Raw genomic sequence first — 23,235 nt, 5'->3', positions numbered from 1 at the left:
CCAGCGCAAAAACGTACTTGATTTAATGAAAATCATTTTCATGTCAGAGTAGACAAAATTCAATCCGTTCTATTTGAAATCAGTACCGCCGCGCTCAAGGAACGAGTTGATCTTAAGTTCATTTATTGTGCGTGAGTTACGAATTTTAGGAGGACAGAAAGAGAGAGAGGAAGAGACAGAAAGAGAAAGAGCTGTCCGAGTCATCGCGGGATTGACCGTGACACAAGTTGACTCAAGGAGATCGGGTGAGGTGGACCTATACGTTGACCCCGATGCCAAAATTACCGGTGGCCGATGCCACGGTAGCGCTTTCTTATCGAAGATTGAGAGGTGTCGCTTTCCGACGGGTCCTTGCCCACCGATCGTGCGTGCGCGCCTCTCTCGCTCCGTTTATAGACAAATGCGGGATCGATCGTTAAGTGTCGTCGTGATCGTCACTATCGCGATTATCTCGCACGGGCGAGCGATATGCGAAATTGTTGTGCGTCGACGTCGTTTCCCCGCCATGCGAGGCAACACGAGAGATAAGCGAGGTATTCATAATAAAAATGATAAAAAATATCTGTTTGTTTACTCTAACATCCTGCCTTTATCCTGCTTCATCGTTGTTGACGGAACGCGAGTTGTGCCGAGTACGAGGGAAAAAATGAAAGTATCTAATTTCTTTTCTAATCCCAAGTCTCGACGAGTGTTGGCCTCTAATCGATTAAAATTTTCTTTCGCTGCAGTAATCGGCAAATCAACAATCAGAGTCAATTAATCGTCATATAAAAGTAAAACTATTCGATCGATCGATGAAATTAATTATTAGTAAGTGTATAAAATCAATCATTTTAAAGTTTGATCAACAATTAACTCTATTAATCAGCATTGAAATTATTTGTGATTTTATATACGACGATTAATTAATTTTGATGATTGATTTGTCGATTATTTTAGTCGAAGAAAATTTTTATCGATCAGTGTTCAACATTGGCCTCAACCGCGTTTTCAACAATTTTTCAACAATTTAAAGCGCCATTATATTAATTATTGATGAAGGTAGTTAATCATATCAAAGTTGGAATAATAATTTAATTTCATCGAACGATAAAATTATTTTTTATTTTATATGTGACGATTGATATTAATTTTAATGTCTGATTTGCCGATTATTCTAGTCAAAGAAAATTTCCACATTGGTGCTCGTGTCGTTTGAACAGAAACCTAATTTCACTTCTATATTCTTATAATAAGTGAACATTATTATATTATCAATTCGCATAAAGAATGAACGATAAGCGATGGCAAATTTCAAACTGTCCGCCGAGGTCGTGTCGATTCCAAATTCGTCATGGAATATATATAGCTGGAAGGACATCCGACGACTGCGGGACTTCTCGCACGTCGCAAAAAAAAAGTGAGAAGAGGAAAAAAGAAGAATTCACGGGCTATGCGCGCTTTCCATCGCGCATCGACGGCTCATCGGGACCATCGAGGTGCCATCATCGCGAGTGTTTCCTTGTAAGTAGCCGAGGTGGTTTCGCGGTGTCCACGTGACTTTGACTTTGCTCGACGAGGTTCGCGACAATCATCGCCCAGGTGGTTTTCGGACCACGTGAAGGGCTCGAGCTGAGCTTTCCTCCGTCATTCTCCTCCGCGACGGCACCCCCGAGAACGGCGCGATCCCCGAGTCTTCACTCCCTCCTTCTCCCCCTCCTCTCTCTTTCTCTCTCTCTCCCGTCGCAAAATCGTCGAAATGCCTCGAGAGCAAGCACGCACGCACGCATATCCGTCGTTCGCGAGACCGCGATCTAAAGATAATCCACACGGGCGGCGGCCGGTGTACGTTTTCACGGACCCGGACGGGAGGGATATACGCGTCAAACGGAGGAGGAACGGTGGTAGGGATCGCGGGCGGCTTACGTCGTCCTCGACGATCTCGAGGAGCACCGCGCGAGAAGGTGGGAGCCGCGACGCGAAGCGAAGCCTGAGCGCCTCTCCGTCGCCCAGTCGTGACTTGGCCCGCAGGTCGGACGCATCCCGGACGACGATTACGAACGTGAGTACTTGCGCCTGAGTACTTACCCATGTGGCGTGTCGGCTACCTCGGCCGGTGGAGTGCGCGTCTGCGCGGAGAAAAACCATCGTCTCGCTTCGCGTCCGTCCCCGCGAGTTTCGAAGAGAAAGAGAGCGACACGAGGAAGCGCCGTGGAGAAACGAGTGCGACAATCGCGTGTAAATTGCGATATTAGTGGTATTTTCTCTCTTTCTCTCTCTCTCTCTCTCTCTCTCTCTCTTTCTTCCTCTTTTTCTCGAGAATCCACTTCGGGACGGCCGACTCTCTATGTAAATATCGTGCTCTCATTGCCGCGTTTGTGCAAAACAGAACTCGCCGGCGCGAGAAGAGCCACGCTGCTGTTCCTCACGCGAAGGATTGGAGGAAGAGCCGGGGGGAAACGCACTCACGAGGAAGTATCGCGGATACTCGTACGCGTACGTATATTGCGTGCACGAAGGTATCCGCTGTTCCCCGTGGGAAGAATTTCCACGAGACGGCGAGATCGCGCGCGGTCGCTTACCCGCGGAGAACGGGCGTAAGGCAATACCCTCCTCCGACGGGGCGGCAGGAATTTGATTTTAGTGCACGTAGGCTGGAGCGACTTCGATTCCGTTGTGGAATGCGCGGCTGTTACTCGAATCATCTCCGAGACTAGGACCGGTATTCGTGCGTTCGAGAATTTCAAAGAGAGAAAGAAAAAGAGAAAGAGAGAGAGAAATAGAGAGAGAGAGAGAGTGCGTGTGTATCGTCTTTGTATTCGCTTCAATAAATCATATTAGACGTTAAATTCATATCATTGCACAGAGATCGGTCTCGAACTTGATTGAACAAAGTTCCTAAAATTATTTTAACGTAAAAATAGCAGCGCCAGGCGGATCTGTCTAACGGCGGGATCTGGAACGACGATTCTAAGCTGGGAACTCTCTCTGAGGAGCTTGAGACCGATTTTAAAATAGACTTCAAATGTGATAACATATGTAGCGGATTTTGTTCGGACGACGCATTAGCTTGCGATTCCACTTCATCAAAGTTAAGGCAGACGTGTAAAAAAATAGAAAGTCGCGAAGATATCCTCTTGTTGAGGAAGCATGGCCCGCCAAGGTGTCGCCCAGTGGTGACTACACCTCGTTATAGATATCGCATGGAGGACAAAGATGATCGGTGTCATCTGGGAGTATGATGAGTTAATCATGAAGGGGCAATCAGTGACGTGTGTGTCTATGGAGAAAAAGTGAAGTAACTCAATTGCCGCCTCGACACACGCGCTCGACGTAGGATTACCTTCGCTCTTATTTTAGAACTCGCCGTAACGAGATCACCGGTATATACGATTATCGTAATACAGGCGAGCGATATAGAGTGAAAAATACGATAAGGGACACGTTCCCAATCGTACAGGGACGAATTATCGTCGAGACGCGGCGTCTCAACGTTCCCGACGAGGGAGTCGTCGCGAGAATCGTCGGATTTCCGATTTACCGTGCAACTCGCGCATTCTACTGTACAAATAGCGATTGGCCCACGCGGTAATTGTCGAAAATGAGTGGAAAAATGTCGCGAAAGCGCACACGCACACAGCACGATGTCGACGACAGGTCGCCGGTGTGGAGCGCGAGAGGCGATATTCCTTCCGGAATGCAGTGAGTCATAGGGATCTTTTTTCGTGTCCGCGCGCGTAACCGCGACGACATTGTTCTGTTACGTTCTGTTTCGCTTCTTTAGTGGTGCAGAGGCGAATTTTTTTCATTTTTTTTCTTCATTTTTTTTCATTCCACTGCAAGTCGCCGATTTATCCCGCTCGAGAACGAGCCAGCGTTCGATATGCACGCGTTGTTTCGTAAAAAAGAAAAAAAAAGAAAGTGTCGTGTCACTTGAAATCGCGTGGAAGAGCAGACGTGCACATGTCTGGGAGGAAGTCGCGTTTCCCGGAGAAAATGCCTCGAGAGCGACTAACAGCGACGACACGCGACATTTTTTCTTTTCCCATTTCGCAACCGAGCAAAAGGTAAACACTCTCGATTATAGTTCGGAAAATAACGAGCCGCGCGTAATCACTCTTCCTCCAGGCGTAACAAGATACCCGGCGAGTTAAGTCACTCGGTCGGTGCGTTTAGGCGTCAGCGATGTCCGCTATGCGTAACCCGAAATGGCTCGGCCAGAGGCAGCAGGCGGCCACGATTCTCGCCGCCCTCTCCCTCTAAACGTGTAAAAATAACCGTCGGTCGCGATACATGCGTTTTTGGTCGCGGGAAACAGCCGTGTCGACAAATCAAATTTCAGCAACCAACCCCGGATCTCGTTTTCGAGTTACGCACGAACACCTTTCACACGCGCATTAATTATTGTTAATTAACTGACTATTCTCCTCATTTCTCCGGGATATTCTATCGGCGAGGAAACTATGGAGAATTCTCCCATTCTCTTCCTCCCCCCCCCCCCCTCTCTCTCTCTCTCTTTCTCTCTCTCTGTCTTGTTCAACAGACTCGGCGAGACGACGAGGATCATTCTCGCGCACTTCTTTCTCTCGTCAGCTACGCGCTGGGGAAATATTTGCGAAACTTATGATCCTATCGCATACCTCACTCAATTTCGCAGAATCCCTCAGCTCTAGCTGTCTCTCCGCTCCTTCGAGCATCGCCGCGAGCTCCATTTCGCTCTCGTTCCTTGCTTACCCGGCATCTCTGATTACCAGCGAGAGCTCGGAATCGCGCGCATATTCGCTCAGGTAGAGGCTAGGCGGCGGACGCTGCAGCTTGCAGCATGCTGCAGTCGCAGTGGCGCCGGCATGAGCATCCGTGGGACCTGCGACAGAAAATGTTGGACTCGTTTCCCGGATCCGATTCAGTACCAAATGTCGCGTCGTTCGTACTCGCAAGTATCAACGATGATTTCGCTATTTCACACATTTCTGCGCATATTAAAACGCGCAGGAATCTTCGCTGTAGACGCGTGTCTACGCTGAAAAATTCGCTCTATGGAGTCCAAACGGTTCCAAACGATTCCTTCGCGCGCGTCCCTGGCGGTCTTCGTCTTCGTCCTTTCAATCGCGAGCCGTAGGAACGCGCCGTCCCAGCCGGTCGGGGAACGGCCGTATCAACCGTGGATGCAGTCGCGGAGGATTTTTGCTCCCCATGCACGAACGTCGTCGCATACCTGTGCAGCGTGACGTCACGAGACCGGCGAAGCGCGAACGTTTGATATCGCGCGCGCAAGCGAGCGCGAACGTTCACGGCCCGGGCCTTCTTCAGCGAGAAGCACGGCTCTATAAATAGGATATCCGGTCGCCCGCTAATTATACACCTATGCACGCCTGTCCGTCGAATTCGCGTTCGCGCTCGCACGCGAGAGAGAGAGAGAGAGAGAGAAAGAAAGAGAGAGCAGCCTGGGAATTTTCTCGATTTTACTTCCTCACGTACGTGCACACGTAACGCTTCCTTCCCCCTCGTCCTTGAAACGACGTCGTATAATAAGTTACTCGCAAGGATAATGCAACCGATTGATGGGATCGCGCGAACGATCGCGGCGGCACATCCGCCGGTCGATCGATATTGTTGCAAGCGAGAGAAGGAGGAGGAGAAGAAGGTGAAGAAGGAGAGGAGGAGGAGACTGTCCTGTTCCAGCGGCGAGGAAAATCTCGCTGCCCGCAAAAAAGAGCAGAGCATAATTAATTGCTCATCGGAGCGCGTGTCGGGATTCGGTTGGCGTGAAAGAGCGACGAAAAACGAACGGAGGGAAAAACCCTTCGACGTTAATTGGAACGGCCTTACCGAGCACGGTAAACTGATCGACGCGGCCTCTGGCTTTCTTGGCGATGAGTCACCGTAAAAAAAGCCTGTGGATTATAGTTAGATTATAGTACATTATCAGTTGCACGGGATAACAAATATCATATTGTTTCTTTCGTGCTATTTTATGTAACGTAATACAATCTCTCTTTCTCTCTAGTCTTATCACTAGGAAATACGTGATAACTGTTAGTTCTCTCTCCTTCTCTTTCTCTTTCTCTCTTGTCACTCGATGGACATATTTATTAAAAGATACCGTATCATTCATTTTATTTTGTAATGGATGGGAGATTCGGTCGCGTGGATAGCACGCGATTTGTAAAGACAACAGTCGTCTCGACAAATTTCCAAAGTTCATTTGTAATCTAACCTGCGTTTGCCGGCGCAGATTTTCTTCCAGTGAACGAGTGAGGAGATACAAACGCCATCATGGACGCGATCAAGAAGAAGATGCAGGGAATGAAGCTGGAGAAGGACAACGCGATGGATCGCGCGTTGCTCTGCGAACAGCAAGCTCGCGACGCGAACGCACGAGCTGAAAAGGTGAGTACGAGGTCATCCCCGCTGCAGCGGTTCACGCATTATTCTCAGCAATTGTACGACTCGTCGAATTTTACACTGCAAAACGAATTGTGATGATACGATTTTAATACGTGACTCGTAAAGAAACGTATTAATATATTAATAAAGTAACGTAGAAATACGACGAAATATTTCACTTAACAACTTAAAGAGAGGATTAATGAAACTTTTTGACTTACGCAGGCTGAGGAAGAGGCTCGCGCCCTCCAGAAGAAGATCCAGACCATTGAGAACGAGCTCGACCAGACTCAGGAGGCTCTCATGCAGGTCAACGCGAAATTGGAGGAGAAGGACAAGGCTCTGCAGAATGTAAGTGAAACTTGCATTACTCTCAGCAGCAGCGATAGAGAAATATTCGATATCGTTGCTTAACGTGGTCAAGCCTACGGACCTGCTGACTGACGACGAGGCTCAAACATTCGCATTCCGACGTTGTCTCACTTTCCGGAGTGGACTCGTTTTAAGCAAGATCTCAGTCGCTTTCGCGGATCACTGATTCAAGCGAGTGATCGAGAGACGAGACGCGTTCGGCGAATTCGACGCCGTTAGAAGCGTGGCGCGAAGTTCACATAACCCCCTCGCGTTCGAACGTTCTTACTTTCCGAAGTGAGCTTTTCGCAATCAGAACTTTAGCCGCCCGCGTTGACCTATTGATTCAATAAGAAATACGACCAATTGAGGGCCGAGGTACGCGTTAGACAGATTCGACGCTGTTAAAACCGCGAACAGAAACGTCTTCCCTCTTTGTTCGTACAACGAGGAGCACGACTTGGCTCGTGCGTCACAGCCCCAAGGTTTTGTCTACTCTCGAAAGTTCGCGCGAACATCGCCGCGACATACTTACCGCCCGTTGAATTTGACGAGTGTCTCAAAGAGCCAAAACAGCCGCATACCAAACACAAACGAGCTTATGCCGCGCGGACCTCTTGACCTTCTCGCGCGGGAACGCAGACTCAATGGCGGCGTGACTCAATTACCGACGGCGCTCGTTGCGTCGACGAGCCGCCGACAGATGGCGCCAGTCGCTCGCGCGACTCTTGCAGCTTGCGCCTCCACTTGCCCTACGCCAGCAGTTCGCCAGCGGTGCGCGTAGCTTCCGTGTCGTCCGCTCGGAAACCTTCGGCATTTCCCCTTCTTCGTCCACGTTGCCTGAGTGGAGAGGGGCAACGCTCAAGCGCGCCGTACGTTCAAGCGAGACAGACAGCTGGGTAGCTGCAGTACACACAGAGTCGGTGTATCTCGCTCTCAACACACAGGCGCACGTCGTGTGCGTGACGGTACCAGAGAGAGAACCGGTACACTGTGTACACGACATTCGCGTGCGACGCGCGGGGAGAGAAACGTGCTCTATGATCAGTGACAGACAAGATGGCGGAGTGTCTGGTGCAGTGATAGTAGTAGAGCAGTGCGTATCGCATGGGCTGCGTTGACGTGCGTCGGAGGTTAGGTTCACGACGACTGAGCGAGAGAAAGAGAGAGAGATAGAAAGAAAGCGAGAGAGAGAGATAGTGACAACAGCTGGACACGATATGGAACGGTCGTTCACGGTCACCACAAAACGTCGCGGGCACCAGCATCACCCGCGGCACACGACGCGTCGACGTCTCGACGTCTCCAGCAGAGGACCCGCGCAGTGTGGCCCTGCTGATTACACCAACAAGAACAACGTCGTCAGCGCCGACGACGAGAAGACGTCTTCCCTCGCCAGGGTGACCGTGGCCGCAGCCGCCACCGACAACTGTCTCACGGCGATCACTCGCACACCCTTACCACGGCCCGTCCTCGGCGCGGTCCGAGGTATCGTGAGGCCGCATGCTGAAGCAACGAGGATCGCCGACGACACCGTGGAGATCGAAAGCTCGAGAAGCCACGTCGTCGGCCAGGACGACGGCAATGAGGAGAACGAGAAGAACGTCCAACAGAGGCTCGCGCAGTGTAGCCCGGACGTTCCTGTCGCCGGCGAGAGCGAGAGCGCCGAGCGAACGACGAGGAGTCCGAGTGAGAGGAGTCCTCGCAACAGTCCTCACCGGAGAAACGCTCCTTCCGACAGCCCGTCGAGGAAGGACACCTCGCCCGAGCCTGAGCACGCGGTCGCGAGGGCTCGCGGCGATGGCAACTCCGACGACGAGTCCGCCAGCATCGAGGAGGACCCCGAACTCGAGGAATTGGCCAAGTTACGTTGCCCCAGCGAACGCACTGAGATTCAGGCGGAGCGGGAGGCCCGCCGACGGAAGAGATGCGCCGATTATCCGGGGCTCGCCTTCGGCTGCTCCATCTTCTCCAGCGACACGATGATGAAGTTCAGTCTGATCAAGAACGAACTGCAGAATATCACGAGCAATCAGCTCAAGCGGGTCAGTATATCGCGCGCATGATTCGATCACGATAACGGCGTGTTAACTGCGTTGATAAGACGAGGGGGTGAGTGGCTGGCCAAGGAAACGCGATCGACTTCAGGGTCGCCGCGCGACCTTGAGTCACCGGCGGTCAAGAGGTCCTCGGGCTTGCCGCGATAGCGGCTTCGGCAAAAAGATACCAATTGCCGGCTGGCCTGAGCAGCGTCCGAGCGGTATCTTCGCGCTGCTCTTCGCGAAAATCTCCGTCGCGCTATTGTCGATTTATTACGCGAATCGTGTCGGACAAACGGACGGACTTCGTACCATAATCGTATCATACGACGCGTCGTGGTGGGCGTTATTTGCAATTACAAAATCACGCGAGATCGCCGAGGTTGTTTTTTTTTATTCGCGAGAGATACGACGCTCGCGGGGACTTTGAACAACGAGGAATCCTCGTTTCCGGCTCATAGATTCGCGGGAATGCGCCGTGCTAATGAGCCGGCTATTGCCGAGACTCCATTACGATCAATTATCTGCACATCGCCACGATCGTTGTCGTCGATATCCCATTTCGCCGTTGGCGAACGCTCGGCGGCCGTGCACAAAACGCTCGGAAAACGAAAGTCCGTAGCGTATCGTCGCGGATCTCGCTCTTTCTCCCCAGCTATTTATCCTCGTCTCTCACAGCCTGCACGCAGAATGTTAACGAGCGAAAGGCGAGAGAGACGCGAATGCTAATTCTCCGCGATTAACGATCTGGAATTGAATCGACTGCGCTTGATGTCGCGCGGGCTGCGGTCGCCGTGTAATTAGCGGCTCGTCGGTGTGGATGACAGAGCGAACAGTCGTCCACACCTGTGAGGTTGCTCAGGTGGATTATTCAGTCGTAACCTGACTGCGCGACGGTCGATCACTCGGATCGAGATCACCAGGCTTATTATATAATCCCGATTTGTTGCAACCTGAATCATTCGGATATCCGAGTAATTGCTCAGAGGATGTCTTCTCATTCGCGAGATGTTAGATTGTTAACAGCACTGGCGATAAAAAATAGATTTTATCTGTGAGGGAAAAAAGCCTCTGGGCGAAAGTTGAAAGAGAATCACCGTGAAGGTTAAGCTTTGTGCGATCCTCTTTTGTGACACCAGCCGTATTTATTATTAGGGTTACTGAACGGCGATAATAGGTTACCTACGGAAAGGTGCACGTGTGTGTCGCTGCACAGTAACGCGTTGCCTATTGTGTCCAGAGCTTAACGACTACCTTTGTTTCTCGAAATTTATTCGAATTTTCCATTGAATGAAAAACTAAGGTAGATCCAGGTTCCTCTGTAACTTTCCATTATCGTCGGTTGTCTAAGTTTTGGATAGCAAATCCATTCCGGTGTTTTTTGTTCACTATTCACTCTTACATTTTCCAAAGAATTTTTCTTTGGTTGGAGAAATTTTCCTCGTTAGGAACTGTACCTTTTGCATACGAGTGCTGAACAGCACAACATACACAGCAACACCAAAGCTGTGTTTGTTTTATAACGCTCTGAGCATCATTTCATCTTTGTTTCTATCAAATACTAAACAAGGACAAATGATGCTTAAACGCGCTATAAGCGCCAAAACGAATGCAGCCTAAATGTACCCTTTTTTCCTTTGCCCGCATAGCCGGCATTCTTTCTGCTCAGCTAGTTTGAGGTTGTAAAAATATGATCAAGGAGCTACAATGTCCTGTTAGAAGACCAAGACTAATTCTTAGATATTCATAGTCCAATCTTATATTTAAGATCATCTTAAGTACTTAAGTACTTAAGATGTCATGAACCAATTCCAATTTATTAATGTCTTAAGATGCGAATACGGCTTACAGAGTCCTGTTCGCATCTTAAGACATTAAAACGGTCTTGAAATAAGATTCGACTATGAATACAGGCCTTAATCTCTCACTTTCTCTCCATCCATAGCCAGATGCTTTTTTGTTCCGCTTGTTAGCAAGGGTCGCTTATAAGCAGCCTGGATTACCTACATCCCTTATGGGTTTTCCATTCATTTAAAGAAGATAAATATTGTGAAAAAACTCTTTGTAGTGAATGTTTGTGACGCCCATAAAGCAGCTTACACTTTGAACTTTCTTTTGTCGATAAAAGTACCTCTAAATGTGATTTATACTTCAAGATAAAAAATTCGGTAATTTATTCGTAGAATAAATCGTCAGAGTTGTCAAAACTTGAAAATGGGAAAAACCCAGATGACCAGATCGTTGATCTCTAACCAAAAACATCTTTAAGAAAAGAAACTTAAAGGAAATAAACACTGTGAAAAAAACTCTTTTTAGTGAATTTTTTGTAATGCTCATAAAACAGGTAGATAAATAAATATTTTTTCATTGAATTAGTTATCTTTTGAACTGTTGAAAAATATTTTTCTATTTGATGAAATATATTTTTATTTTGGTATAAAATGTGTCTGTAGTAGGCTCTGCACGCTCCATCGGCCATATATTTGGAGTTCTTAAAAGTCATCTGAAATAAAAAAACCCAAGATTTTTTTACAGTATACGAATGTAGTTTCAGAAGAGTTAAGCGTGCGTACGAAAATTTTAATATTTTAATTATTCGCAAAATAGCGCACGTTTAAAAAAATATTCGCAAATCATTCAAAATAAAAGCACCATTTTTATTGGCATTTTAAAGGGAAATTTCAATCGTAAAAAAAAAATAAGTACGCTTAACTGAATCTACATTCATATATTTTAAGAAACTCTTGAATTTTTTATTTCAGATAATTTTTAAGGACTCTAGAACTGATGGAGTGTGCAGAGTCTACTACAAACACATTTTATACAAATATTATACATATTTATACAAATTTATACAAATATTATATACATTTTATACACATATTATAAAAATAAAAATAAAAATGTATTTCATTAAATAGAAAAATATTTTTCAACAGATGAGTTAAGTAAGAATAAGTTCAAAAGATGATTTTCATAAGGTCCATAATGTCTTGTTATCTGTATATTTAAGTTATCGTTGCATCGTTATAAAAATCCTATTATAGAACGCGTTCCTCTGGATTTTCTTTTTGCTCAATACTTCTGGAAATCTTTCCAAATGTTCCTTTGGAACGAAAGTTAATCATGTATCGTCATGGGAGTTTCGATTTGCCCGTCGTCATAGAACGCAGCGCGCATCTGCGAGCCGTCTCTCTGGACATTTTTTTTCTTACCGCCAGTGAAAGTCGACGTCATTTAGCGCCGCGCTTCATCCTGCGTCGATTGTAATTCCGGGCCACGTGACTTTAATTGATTCCTCCACTGTCAGACGATGCGTCACGCGCGCGCGGTGAATTTCAAATCGAACGGGACGTCGCCGCGGTCGTCGAGTTTCGTGCTTTCTTTATTGCAATCGAACGTCGTGTCGCGACCCGTGCCTCGTTAATCATCATTCGTGATAAAAGGTTCACCGCTCGTGAGGAATGCGTCGTGCGTCACAATTAATCGCGGGTGACACTGTTCCCCGTCGTTCGTCGCGCTTCCCTTTTCCGCGAGCTTTCGTTCTCGAAAGCGTGTCGCAGCCGCGCGTGTCAATTAATTGTCGGCCGATCATCGTCGAAATTTCAAAAATGATCCGATCATCTATTTCGGGCTCTGGAGGAGCGATGTGTAGTGTCTAATAATAGCTGCAATTGAAAATAAACGCGCGCAAGAATATCTTTCCCGCTTGCGTCAACGTCTGCTGCACGTTGCGGCTTGTTAGCCGCTCGTGATGGAATATATCGCGTCGCGGTTTACTAAATCGTAAGACATCGAATCCGCGCATTCGTCTCGCTCGTGTGAACGCGTTAAAGACCAGTTTCGTGAAAAAAAGGTGATAACAAGGAGGAGCAAATAAGGAAGCTTCGTTTACACCGTGTGACAATATTTGCATAATTCTCTCGACATCGAAGTTCTGCCTTCGAATTCCGTCGATACGTTTAACAACAACATTTCGTTCTCATCAACAAATAATTTTCTGCACTTTTCCATTTAAAAAAATGAATATAATAATCCTTTTTGGCGGAATGTTCTGATGACCTCAACACTGAGAAAGAAAAAACTTTGTGTAACTATAATCACATGGAGAAATAATTACTATAAATTATGGTCAGGAGAATATTTTTTTTTTATTAAATTCCACTACAATATTAGTGATAATAATCTTGTGTGCATTCATTTTCGTGTTAGAACAACCAAAAAATATGGCTAGGGCCGTACAAAACTCGTGCAGTTGTCACCTAATAGCTACCATCATCATGTTTTTCTTCTCTATGACTAAGTTTCCCATTAATAGTCCGCTTCATTAGAATACACATTTACAGGAAACTAGAGTCTTTTTGTCGGATATTAGAATATTTTCCTTTTGAAGGAACTCTCTCTTGAGACTGTACGCGTAAGAGGATAAAAGAATTTCTCTGAGAATGAGATTGTATTTTTCAGGTGTTATCACTTAGAATCTCGCGTGTACTTTTCTCAGCGTTCGTAGACCGAAGAAACGGACGAGAAAACACACGTCTTTCCTGCAACGGCGAATTGCGTCGTAATTCTCCGTCGCAGTCTTACTCCTACCGTCTGTCCTTGTCGTCGGCCGGCAGCGCTCGATTAAATTTCTCGACGCTCAATCGCCGCTTCCTTAGCCGTCGTGATCGGACAATGGAAATCCGGGATTCCCCCCGGCGGGTCGTTCGTCCCTTTTTTCGGGACGAACCCTTTACCATTAACATGCGGCGGCCTCTTTCCGACGCATGTCTGCTCAAGATCGCCAATGCAGAGCCCGCGGCTCCGGCTAGTCACATTCTAAAAATACGTGACGGCCATGATCCAGCGCGGGTCTTTTATTCGGGAATACGCGGGACCAGATTGCGTAAGCGCCGCCGCTCCTCGCAGCCTGAGTAAATCCGGCGCGTTTATGCGCGTCGAAAGCACGCCGCGAAAGCAACTCGCCGATGCAAAACGCCCACGCGGAACGCCAAGAATTTGGAACGCCGGTGTGCCATCTCGCATTCCGCGCGCGCGCGAAAATTTTGCAAAAATTTCGTTTACTTTCATCCACGTATTCGCCATACTCTTTGTTTCTCTGTAATGTACCAAAGGGAGTTCCTTGTGCATAAAATAAATACATAAATTGTGAATATCACGTGCAGACAACGAGATTTCCACGCGCGAAAATTTTGCAAAAACTCGATTTACTCACTTCCGTTTGTCTCGCTCTTTCTTTCTTTTTCTCTAATGTAGCAAAGAGATCTATCCCCGTACACAAAATAAACAAATTTTGGATACAGTCCAAAACGACGAGTGAAAATTTCCGCGCGTAAAATTTCGCAAAAACTTGGTTTACTCGCTACCGTTTGTCTCGTTCCTTCTTACTTTCTCTGTAATATACCAAAGTGATCTGTACACAAAATAAATAAATAAATTTTAGATACGGTCCAAGACAATGAGTCAAAATTTCCGCGCGTAAAATTTCGCAAAAACTTGGTTTACTCGCTACCGTTTGTCTCGTTCCTTCTTACTTTCTCTGTAATATACCAAAGTGATCTGTACACAAAATAAATAAATAAATTTTAGATACGGTCCAAGACAATGAGTCAAAATTTCCGCGCGTAAAATTTCGCAAAAACTTGGTTTACTCGCTACCGTTTGTCTCGTTCCTTCTTACTTTCTCTGTAATATACCAAAGTGATTTGTACACAAAATAAATAAATAAATTTTAGATACGGTCCAAGACGATGAGTCAAAATTTTCGCGCGTGAAAATTTCGCAAAAACTTTGTTTATTCGCTTCTGTTTGTTCCTTCTTTCTTTCTCTACAACGTAAAGGGATTTATTTCTGTACAAAATAAAGAAATAAAGAAATTGTAAATATCGTCCAGACGACGAGAGGTCAGCTTGTCGTTATTTCTAGAACGTTTTTCGCGAGTTGATGTATTTTTGGGTAAATTATGAAAGTTGGCGGCGCGCCGCTCGCAGTCTGGGAAACAGTGTCGAGGAATTCCGTGAGAAAAAGGTATCGACGTGATCGGTGCATCAGCCATCTCCGCAGAGTGGCTACGTTGCGAAACGCCCACGCCTCTGCTGCGGGAATTCGGAGCGCGTGCTAATTTCGTTCGACCCGGTCGCGCGACGGCCTCTCGCAGCCGTGCCGTTCTTTCCGTCTTATCGGCCGATATGCACTCGGCTCACTTCGCGATTGCGAGAGCGATCGATGCTCGTGATCGACTGGCGATCGGCGATTCGCGACGAGCGGATGTTTCCCCGGGTGAAAGCTGAAACACGACGTTTCGCGATAACGGTCGAACGTCTCGCGAAGTGTCTGCTCTTTCTCAGCCGCGTTTTTACGTACCTCTTACACTCGCACGGCGAAAAGAGGCAGGGAAAATGTAGCCGAGAATGTCAGCGAGAAAGAGAGAGAACGGACGATTTCTCGACGAGGCTGGATCGCCGCCAAGTCGAATACCGGCGGATGGACACACTTCGCGAGCGTTCCTTCGCTTGGAATCATCGGCTTTGATTAACAAAGCTCACAGCCGTTAGCTGTTAGTTTTCGCAACAATGTCCGGGTGATTTGTACGAGCGCCTTCAGAGAGATTCTCGGGTGTATGCCACCCGGCGAATCGTCTCGCTTCGCTTCCTCGATAATCGTCAACATCAGAACTATACTGAAAAAAATCTTGTAATAATTAACAAATACATTTGGTTGGGTTTCGGTACAATACTTGTTAATTAGCATCGAATATGGCGATAGTTAGGTAATAATTATAAAATAATTAGCAAAGCGCGCGCGCGCAAATCCTTTATTTGGTTGAACTGGTAAATAGTGCCAAATAATTTGGTAAAAATAACTTGGCTATTATCAAAGTGTTTGGTCGCGTTTTGTATATTTATTACATAATGTAGTAAGTATTGCTAAACAATATAGTTTTATTTGATAAATTGTTGTTTGGCAACACGTACCACATAAATTGATAATAGTCACCAAGTTTTAGGAATAGATGCCAAGCCTTGGCAACAGATACTAAACTTTGCTACGGTTACTCGTTAATACTTATCAAATTATTTGATTACATTTACCTTCGTATACGCACGTAACATTACGTTGAATCTACTTCAGCGAAGCATTTGATATACTGAGAAAAAATAATGGAGCATTTATTTGCGGAATAAAATTTATTTCATAGAATAAAATTTATTCCTTTATATTTTTCTTAAATTTATTTATTTGTCTAGTTATTTTAATTATTGAAATAATAATTAAATTTATTTCACAGAAATAAATTTTACATCCCACAAATAAATTTCCAAAAAATATCTGGAAGATTACAAGTATTTTTTCTTTTCACTATAATTATTATCTAAGCTTAATGGTTATTACCAACCTTTTCCAATATATTAAAGTGAAAGTGACGGATAATTTCTTGCAAAAATTTCTTAATTTCTTATAGAAATTATTGCAATTTTTAACGATTTTACTTTTTTAATTGAATAGAACTAAAAAGAATATATACAGAAAAGTATATGCTGCACTCAAGTAAATTGTTTCAGCTATTTCAAAAGTTTATATTCGCAACTCTACTATAAGCTAATCATAAACATTGCACTTGTTCATCATACATTTGAAACTTTAATAGATTTAGCTTTTCAATCAAGAACATTAAAACAAAAATTCGGCTTACTTACTGCATAGAATTAAGCCAAGTTTTTCTTAGATAAAGTTTTACAGTATTTTTATAAAAGAAATAAATTTTTCCTTTGAGTACATATATGTATAATAATGAGCTTTTCTGAAATTTATGATGAGTATATTTGAAGACTATAATCGAGAAAATATTCTTTGTTGAAAATAACCATTACTTAAGAGAAGGGAAGTAATTTCTGAATAATTGCTATCCTTATCAGGATAGGATTTGAAGTAATATTCTTCTCTGTGTAGATTAACATTTTCCTCCTTGCATTATATATATTTTAGAAACCTATTATTTTTACCGCTCCAATAGAAATAGATTATTGATCATCGGTATCGAACTTTCATTGAGTTGCTGTCAAATTTTCGTTCAAATTTATTGACGGGCAACGGCGATAATTGAAATATGCTTTGTGATAAGAGGACACTTAATTGAAGAAGGAATTCTCGTTATCGAATATTTGATCTCGCGCGTGAGTTCCGCTCGGTCCTCGCCTCATTTCTCGAGCGAGTCCGAATAACTCGATAGTCGGACGCGTGTTATCGTTCATCTCACGTCCTATCGTTCCATTTCGCAAGACCGTGACACGCGACTCGAGAACCAACCTTGGAAATTATCTAGCTGCAGCTGGCGTTTTCTGTCGGCGTTCGTTTTGTCTGTCACTTCTATTTCCGACGTGATATCAGAGGACGATACTACGTAAACATTACTCACGCGCGCGCCATTCGATTGATCAAATGCATATTGGCCGCGTTTGCAGGCATTCGGTGAAAATGAGTATATCAATGTCGCTTTCGAACGGCCGGCTTTAGACGTCAGCGCGAACCGCCACTTATCGAAAATGTCGAAGGCGCGCGTCGCGTTCGCACGAGGTCGCGACGCAACCTATAAACCGCGATTGCGCCTGTTAGAGGGACGGCATTGCTGCGCTATAATTTCTAAAGACCCATAAATAGTCACGCGCGAACCGCTTTATAAAAGATGTCCGCAACGCTGAATGCCGCACGTGTCGATATCTCATACGCGACCGACGTGACATATTGGACCGTGCAGCCTCGCGTTGTGGGACATTTAAATTTCCCGCTCCCAAGGCCGCGGCGATCCGTGCGTTGTGTTTCTCGAGTCCGCCGGAAGAGACGCTGAGATCGGATCTCTAGACACTCTATACAGAGTGCGAGTCTAATTCTGAAGAGCAGTTATTTGCCGATTTGCGAATTTTGCACAAGCGAACGGTCGTGGACAAAAAGATCAACAAGTAGATTCCTGCTTGAAATATATCCTGTCCAATGGGCTCTCCCATTGCGGACAAGTGGAACACATTCCGAAATTCGTACAATACGATCAACTTTTTTCGTACTTTTTCTTTCCGAATTTAAATATCTCCCTTGACTCGATAAATGATAATGATATACGCTGCAAATGTTATCACTGTACGATAAGACGCAGTGACTAAAGGTCAATGACAAACAGTAGACTGTGTGAGTCAATGCATTAACCAAAATCCGATTCGGTACCACCGACCCCCGATGGAGTGATTCGATCATCGCGCGCGTTTAGATTTATTCAAATCGACCGCGTAACAGTTGCAGGACAATGACCAACGCGTCGGCAAGAATGCACCGTAAAAAACCGATCCGACCAGTCAGCAATTACTCAACGCAATTATCGATCCCACACGAAGCCGCTCCGTGTCGTGGAAAAAACGCTAGTCACGAAATAAAAAGTTTGCTTCGAGAAGCGTAGAAATAGCAAATGCGAACCAGAGAGCGAGAGAGAAAGAGAGAGGAAGAGGAGGCCAGGGCGAGAGGGACAGAACGCCTGGAAACAACGTACGAATTGTTGTCGGGGCCCGGCGGATTCGAACGGCTGGGCGCGCTCGTGACGGGCGCGGTATTTCCGGGGCTTTGCGCGCGCGGCGACACGTCGATCGGCGTAGCGATACTCGGGCGCTCGTGTGCGCGCGCGCGCGTCTCGCGATTCGTGGCGCGGTCGGTCGGTTAGTTGGTTGGTTGGTTGGTCGGTTCGTTCGTCGACGAGGCGACGGCGACGGACGCGCGCGCTCACGGTTGCGAACGCGTCTCTCGTTTACGTGGCCCAGGCGTGGCTGTCGCTCTCTGTCCCTCCGCCGCCGGCGTTGCCGCGCGGAACCTCCTCGTCGCGCTTCCTCCCGAGCCTGGCCCGGTGGCGTCGGCAGAAAAAAAATTCGACCGGCTTGGCCGACCTCGCGGAAGGGCCCCTGGAGGGACTACTTGACGCGACGGAAGGACGCGACGCGCACGCGCGCCGCGGCCGGGGCGGCCATCTTGCGCTTCGGTCAACAGCGGCGGCAGGAGTAGCAGTACAGCAGCCAGTGGTCGTCAGTGCACGACGGTGTCCCTACGAATCCCTCTCTTTCTGTCTCTCGCACGCGCACACCCGGTCTCTCGCACCACCCGCGGCACACACCGCACGACATCGCATCCTCGTGTCGCACCGGGCATCACCGCGAGCATCGCGTCCCTCGGCTGGCGTGCATCCGCGTGGGAACGGCTGTGAAATTCCGCAAACCGGCTCGCCGCAGTCGTGCTCGTGCTCGTGGTCGTGATCGTCGCCGTCGCCGTCATCGTCCGTGTTCGGAGCGAGTGAGTGCGCACGCACGCATAGTCGGTGGTTCTCTCTTTCTTTCTCTTTCTGTCTCTCTCTCGCGCGCGCGCGTGCGATCTGCTGTCGCGGAATTGCCGGATTCGCGGCGCGTTTTGACGTGACACGAGACTAACGAAGAAATCGCGCGGGGTCCTCTATACTGGCCAGCATGTCGGCGCAAGTGCAAGGCACCCTCCTCGACGTCCTCAAGAAGAAGATGAGGCAGACGAAGGAGGAGATGGAGAAGTACAAGGACGAGTGCGAGGAGTATCAGAGGCGGCTGCAGGTGGAAGTGATGCGCCGCGAGGAAGTGAGTGAACCCAAAGAGCAAGAAGGATAGAGAGAGAGAGCATCTTCTATTCTTTTTTTTTTCTTTCGCGGTATCTTCTTCCCGTCGTGAGACTCGCTCGACGAAGCTTCCACAGCGCTCCTTCATTCTCTCCCGTGATCTTCCTCTGTTTCGCTCTCTCTCTCTCTCTCTCTCTCTTCCCCCTCCCCTCTTCTCGCCTCTCCTCTCACTCTACCCTGGTTTTTCTGCCGATTTCAAAGTGTTTCGCGATAATATCGTGACTCGACCTCGACGATAATCGACGCGATAGGCCCGGTGATACGATCACTCGCCGACGATAACAGCGAGATCGCGGTAGGAGCATCTTGCGAAATCTCGCCGAGGTTTCGAGGTGCCGTCGATGACTGGGAGAACCTTCCATCGATCCGAACGCGCTCGCTAACGCATATTTCCGGGTAGAACCCTCTTTCGACTTTTGCGCACGGCCCTTCTCCGCCACCGCCGCCGCCGCCGCCGCCGTCGTTACAGGACGACTCGCGAGAGTGTGCTTTCATTTCCGATCCGTTCTCGTCTTCGAGGCCGACGTGAACATTCGTTCCTCGTTTTCGCGTGGAATGCGAGTGAAGTGCGAAACGCCGGAGTCAACGACGGCGGCGGTGGTGGCGACGACGACGACTATAGGGAATCGATCGTCAGTGTCAGGCACGTCGTCGTCGTCGTCGTCAAGCTGGGTCGCACGATGGCCGAGCGCGGGCGGGAAAGGAAGGCCGCAGGGAAGGCGGACGGGGTAGGGGGAGGGTCGAGAGCGTACGCCGAGTCCTGCTTCGAGCATTCTTCTCGATGTATCGAGGACCGGCTTTCGTTGGAAACGACGCGCGCCCGCCGGTACACTTCGTTTCGCGTATGACGGATCCTGCTGCGTATGCCAGTCAAAATGTGATGCACAGAACGACGCCCGATCGCGCAGCGAGACGAGATCGATCATCGCCGCCTGTGCCCGTTCACTCGCTACCCAGCTCGCTGTCACAGTTGACCCGTGGGGTCCTATTCTGGACACTTAGCGAACGTTAAGTGTGCCCTCCTCATTCCAAGCTCCGTTTTTCATACACGAGTGTCGTGTATAACATTGTTTCAGCTTGAGAATCAGAAAAAGGTATATTTGGCGTTCGACACACGTCCAGAATAGGACTCTTCAGGCCTTTTGCACTCATAACAAACGTTAATTGTGTTCTTTTAATCTCAAGCTCCGGTTTTTTTATACGTCATGTATAACATTGTTTCAGCTTGAGAATCAGAAGAAGGTCGTCCGTAATGTTATTTCAGTTAAAGAATCAAAAATATATATTTTTAACATTTGATATGCGTCCACAGAATAGAACTCCTGGAACCTTATTTTACACGCATAACGAACATTGAATGTGTCCTTTTAATTCCAAACCCCGTTTTTCTTATGTGAGTTTCACGCGTGTAACGTTATTTCACCTTGAGAATCGGAAAGACGTGTTTAATATTCGCCACACGTCCCAGAATAGGGCCCCTGACTCAAGCCGAGCAAATATCCGTGCAAATACACACATTCGCTACGACATCCTCGGAAATCTCTCGAATTCCTGATACAAGAGATCGCCGAGGTGTAGTGTTAATAAGACTTGTTCGAGAGAATCTCGAATCTCCTTTTCGCGAAACGACTTGAGTATCAATTCTCGTATCATAGTTCGATGCTATCATTAATGTATTCGTGTCACAGTGCGCGATCGGCTGAAGGCAAAAATAATCATTCTGGCGCTACAGTGTTGCGTCTAGTCGCGAATAACAGAATGAGCGCGATAACAACGCTCCGTTATCAGCGATCTCGGGTAACGTGTATTTTTCTGGAAGACATTTTATTCACGCGTGGGGTGTCAACTGATATATTATAACGGAACGAAGGAGTATGTGCGATAAGCGATGAGACGACGACGCGATACGCGAGCAAAGTTGGCGACAAATACAGAGAGTGAGATCGGGAGGTAGTCCCCGACTAATTCCGCTCGCGTTATTCCACTGTGAGCGATAATTCGTCTCTCAAATAGACTCTTGGCTACCATTTGGACGCGTCGAGCGACCGGCGTTTTAAACGAACAACACGCGAGAGGTGAACGTACGTACGATGCTGCCGCGGCTGCATGAAGCTGCCGCGGCACGTGCTGCGTGTGGTAATTTAATAATAATCGCTAGGAGCCGTAGAAGCCATGTCTCGAGCCTTGAGTAATTATATATTAGTTTTTCCTCGAGAAGGTGTCGATACCGCGCGACTCACGATCCATTTCATCGCGCGAACGACAGATAAAACTCGACGAAAGGTGTTCTATGCGCGGCCTCTAACTACGTGCCGTAACTATAAAACTGACTATGCGTAAAGCTTGCATTAAGTCTCGCAATGGCGGTTTGAGATTCCTCGGACATCAGCAGCCTCCGTTACCTCGCACCGATCCGTTAGACTCTGTCTTAACTGTGAGACTACCATATTTGAGCAATTACCTGTTACACAGTCCGCCACACTGTCCGTTTCAGGAAGCTTCTTATACATATTTTTCATGGTATCCTGTTCGTGCACAAATGTGAAAGTCATGCGTGCAAAAGGTTTCTTTCCGTTCACATTTTTTGTTCTTCGTCTTTGCCTTCAAATTTATCACGGGCATTACGATTTAATGGGATAGAAAGAGAAAATACTAAATTATGTTATCACGTTAGTTTAAAAAAATTTAATAAAACTTGTTCCTTATAGATTTCTAAGCCTAAATTAGAAATCTGGATCTTCTAGATTTAGATCTAAATTTTATATTAACATTCTTTTCAGATTTAATTTTAGATATCTAGATTAGTTAAATCTAAAATTAAATCTAAAAGAGGCCTAAATCTAGGAACTTAGATCTAAATCTACAAAATTTAATCTAAATTCAAGTCTAGAAATTTGAAAGAAAGTCTTATTATAATTTTTTGTTTTTAATAAATGTGATGTCAATTTAGCATTCTTTTTTAGATTTATATCTAAAAGATCGAGACATCAAATTTAAATCTAGAAATGTGAAAAAAGAACTTACCAATTTTTGCAAAATAACGTGTAACGACGTATTTTCTCTTAGTAATACTGCCCTGTAATGTCGTATTGAATCACATATTCCCCGCGATACAAACTTCAGGTAAAAATAAAAAAAATCTACAGAGAGATCTAGATCTCTAAATTATCATATCTAAATTTAGAGATCTAAATCTCTGATCTTTTTTTTTTAATTACCACGATTTTTAAATTTAGATTAAAGACTCGCGTGCCGCTCGTAATCCTTTTTGAATCGCGTCGGGAATTTCGCACGACGCTGAGATCATAGCTCGGGGAAGGGCTTGGAAAGTTAGAGCATATTAAGTCACTTTGGCCGTTTACGGGCACGCCGGCATGCGTAAAGCACACAGGCGCTACGTGGCGAAGTGTGCACAAGTGAGGCGAGCGGGAGAGAGCCTCCCGGTGAGCGTTCATCAGCCTCGATTTAACGGATTTACACCACAATCTTGGCCGTTTCGCGCTCCTTTTTCGCTCGCGAGCAGCGCTGCTTGTAACGCGTGCCTCGTCGAGGTGCGCGAACACGGTCGTCGTCTGTCAAAGTCACGACCGGCTGATCCGCGAAATTGCCCTTAACGGCAAGCGCCGTGTCGTGTCGAGGCGAAGCAGCAAAGTGCGAAAACGCGCTTGATCAAAGCGGCTGGCAGTCGCTCGAAAATTCGCGATCCTTTCGTTCGTTCTCTCGAGAACAACACCAGCAAAGAGGATATTTCTCTCTCTCTCTCTCTCTCTCTCTCTCTCTCTCTCTCTCTCTCTCTCTCTCTCT

The 23,235-nt window shown here is 46.7% G+C and overlaps 1 protein-coding gene across 20 annotated transcripts in view; it reads left to right on the top strand.

The window, feature by feature from the left end:
* The first annotated feature begins 1,874 nt into the window (after positions 1-1,874).
* The window catches only part of LOC116849610 (tropomyosin Per a 7.0102), a 49,518-nt gene continuing 28,157 nt past the window's right edge, over positions 1,875-23,235 (top strand). For 7 of the 20 annotated variants that reach the window (XM_032827011.1, XM_032827040.1, XM_032827004.1 and 4 more), the window contains exons 1-3: positions 1,875-2,041; positions 6,215-6,369; positions 6,592-6,717. In XM_032827011.1, coding sequence (XP_032682902.1) covers positions 6,256-6,369; positions 6,592-6,717 — 240 coding nt within the window. In that variant the 5' untranslated portion in view covers positions 1,875-2,041; positions 6,215-6,255. Of the gene's footprint in view, positions 2,042-6,214; positions 6,370-6,591; positions 6,718-7,546; positions 8,763-18,494; positions 19,394-23,235 lie in introns of those variants that run through there. The other 13 variants (XM_032826971.1, XM_032826964.1, XM_032826935.1 and 10 more) reach the window with 12 other exon arrangements.

This window comes from Odontomachus brunneus, unplaced genomic scaffold (assembly GCF_010583005.1).
Source record: "Odontomachus brunneus isolate Ranch 3 - 2012 unplaced genomic scaffold, Obru_v1 Obru_scaffold_005, whole genome shotgun sequence".
NCBI classification, from domain to species: domain Eukaryota; kingdom Metazoa; phylum Arthropoda; class Insecta; order Hymenoptera; family Formicidae; genus Odontomachus; species Odontomachus brunneus.
Note: the sequence above shows the minus strand (reverse complement) of the source record. Positions and strands in the feature narration are given on the sequence as shown.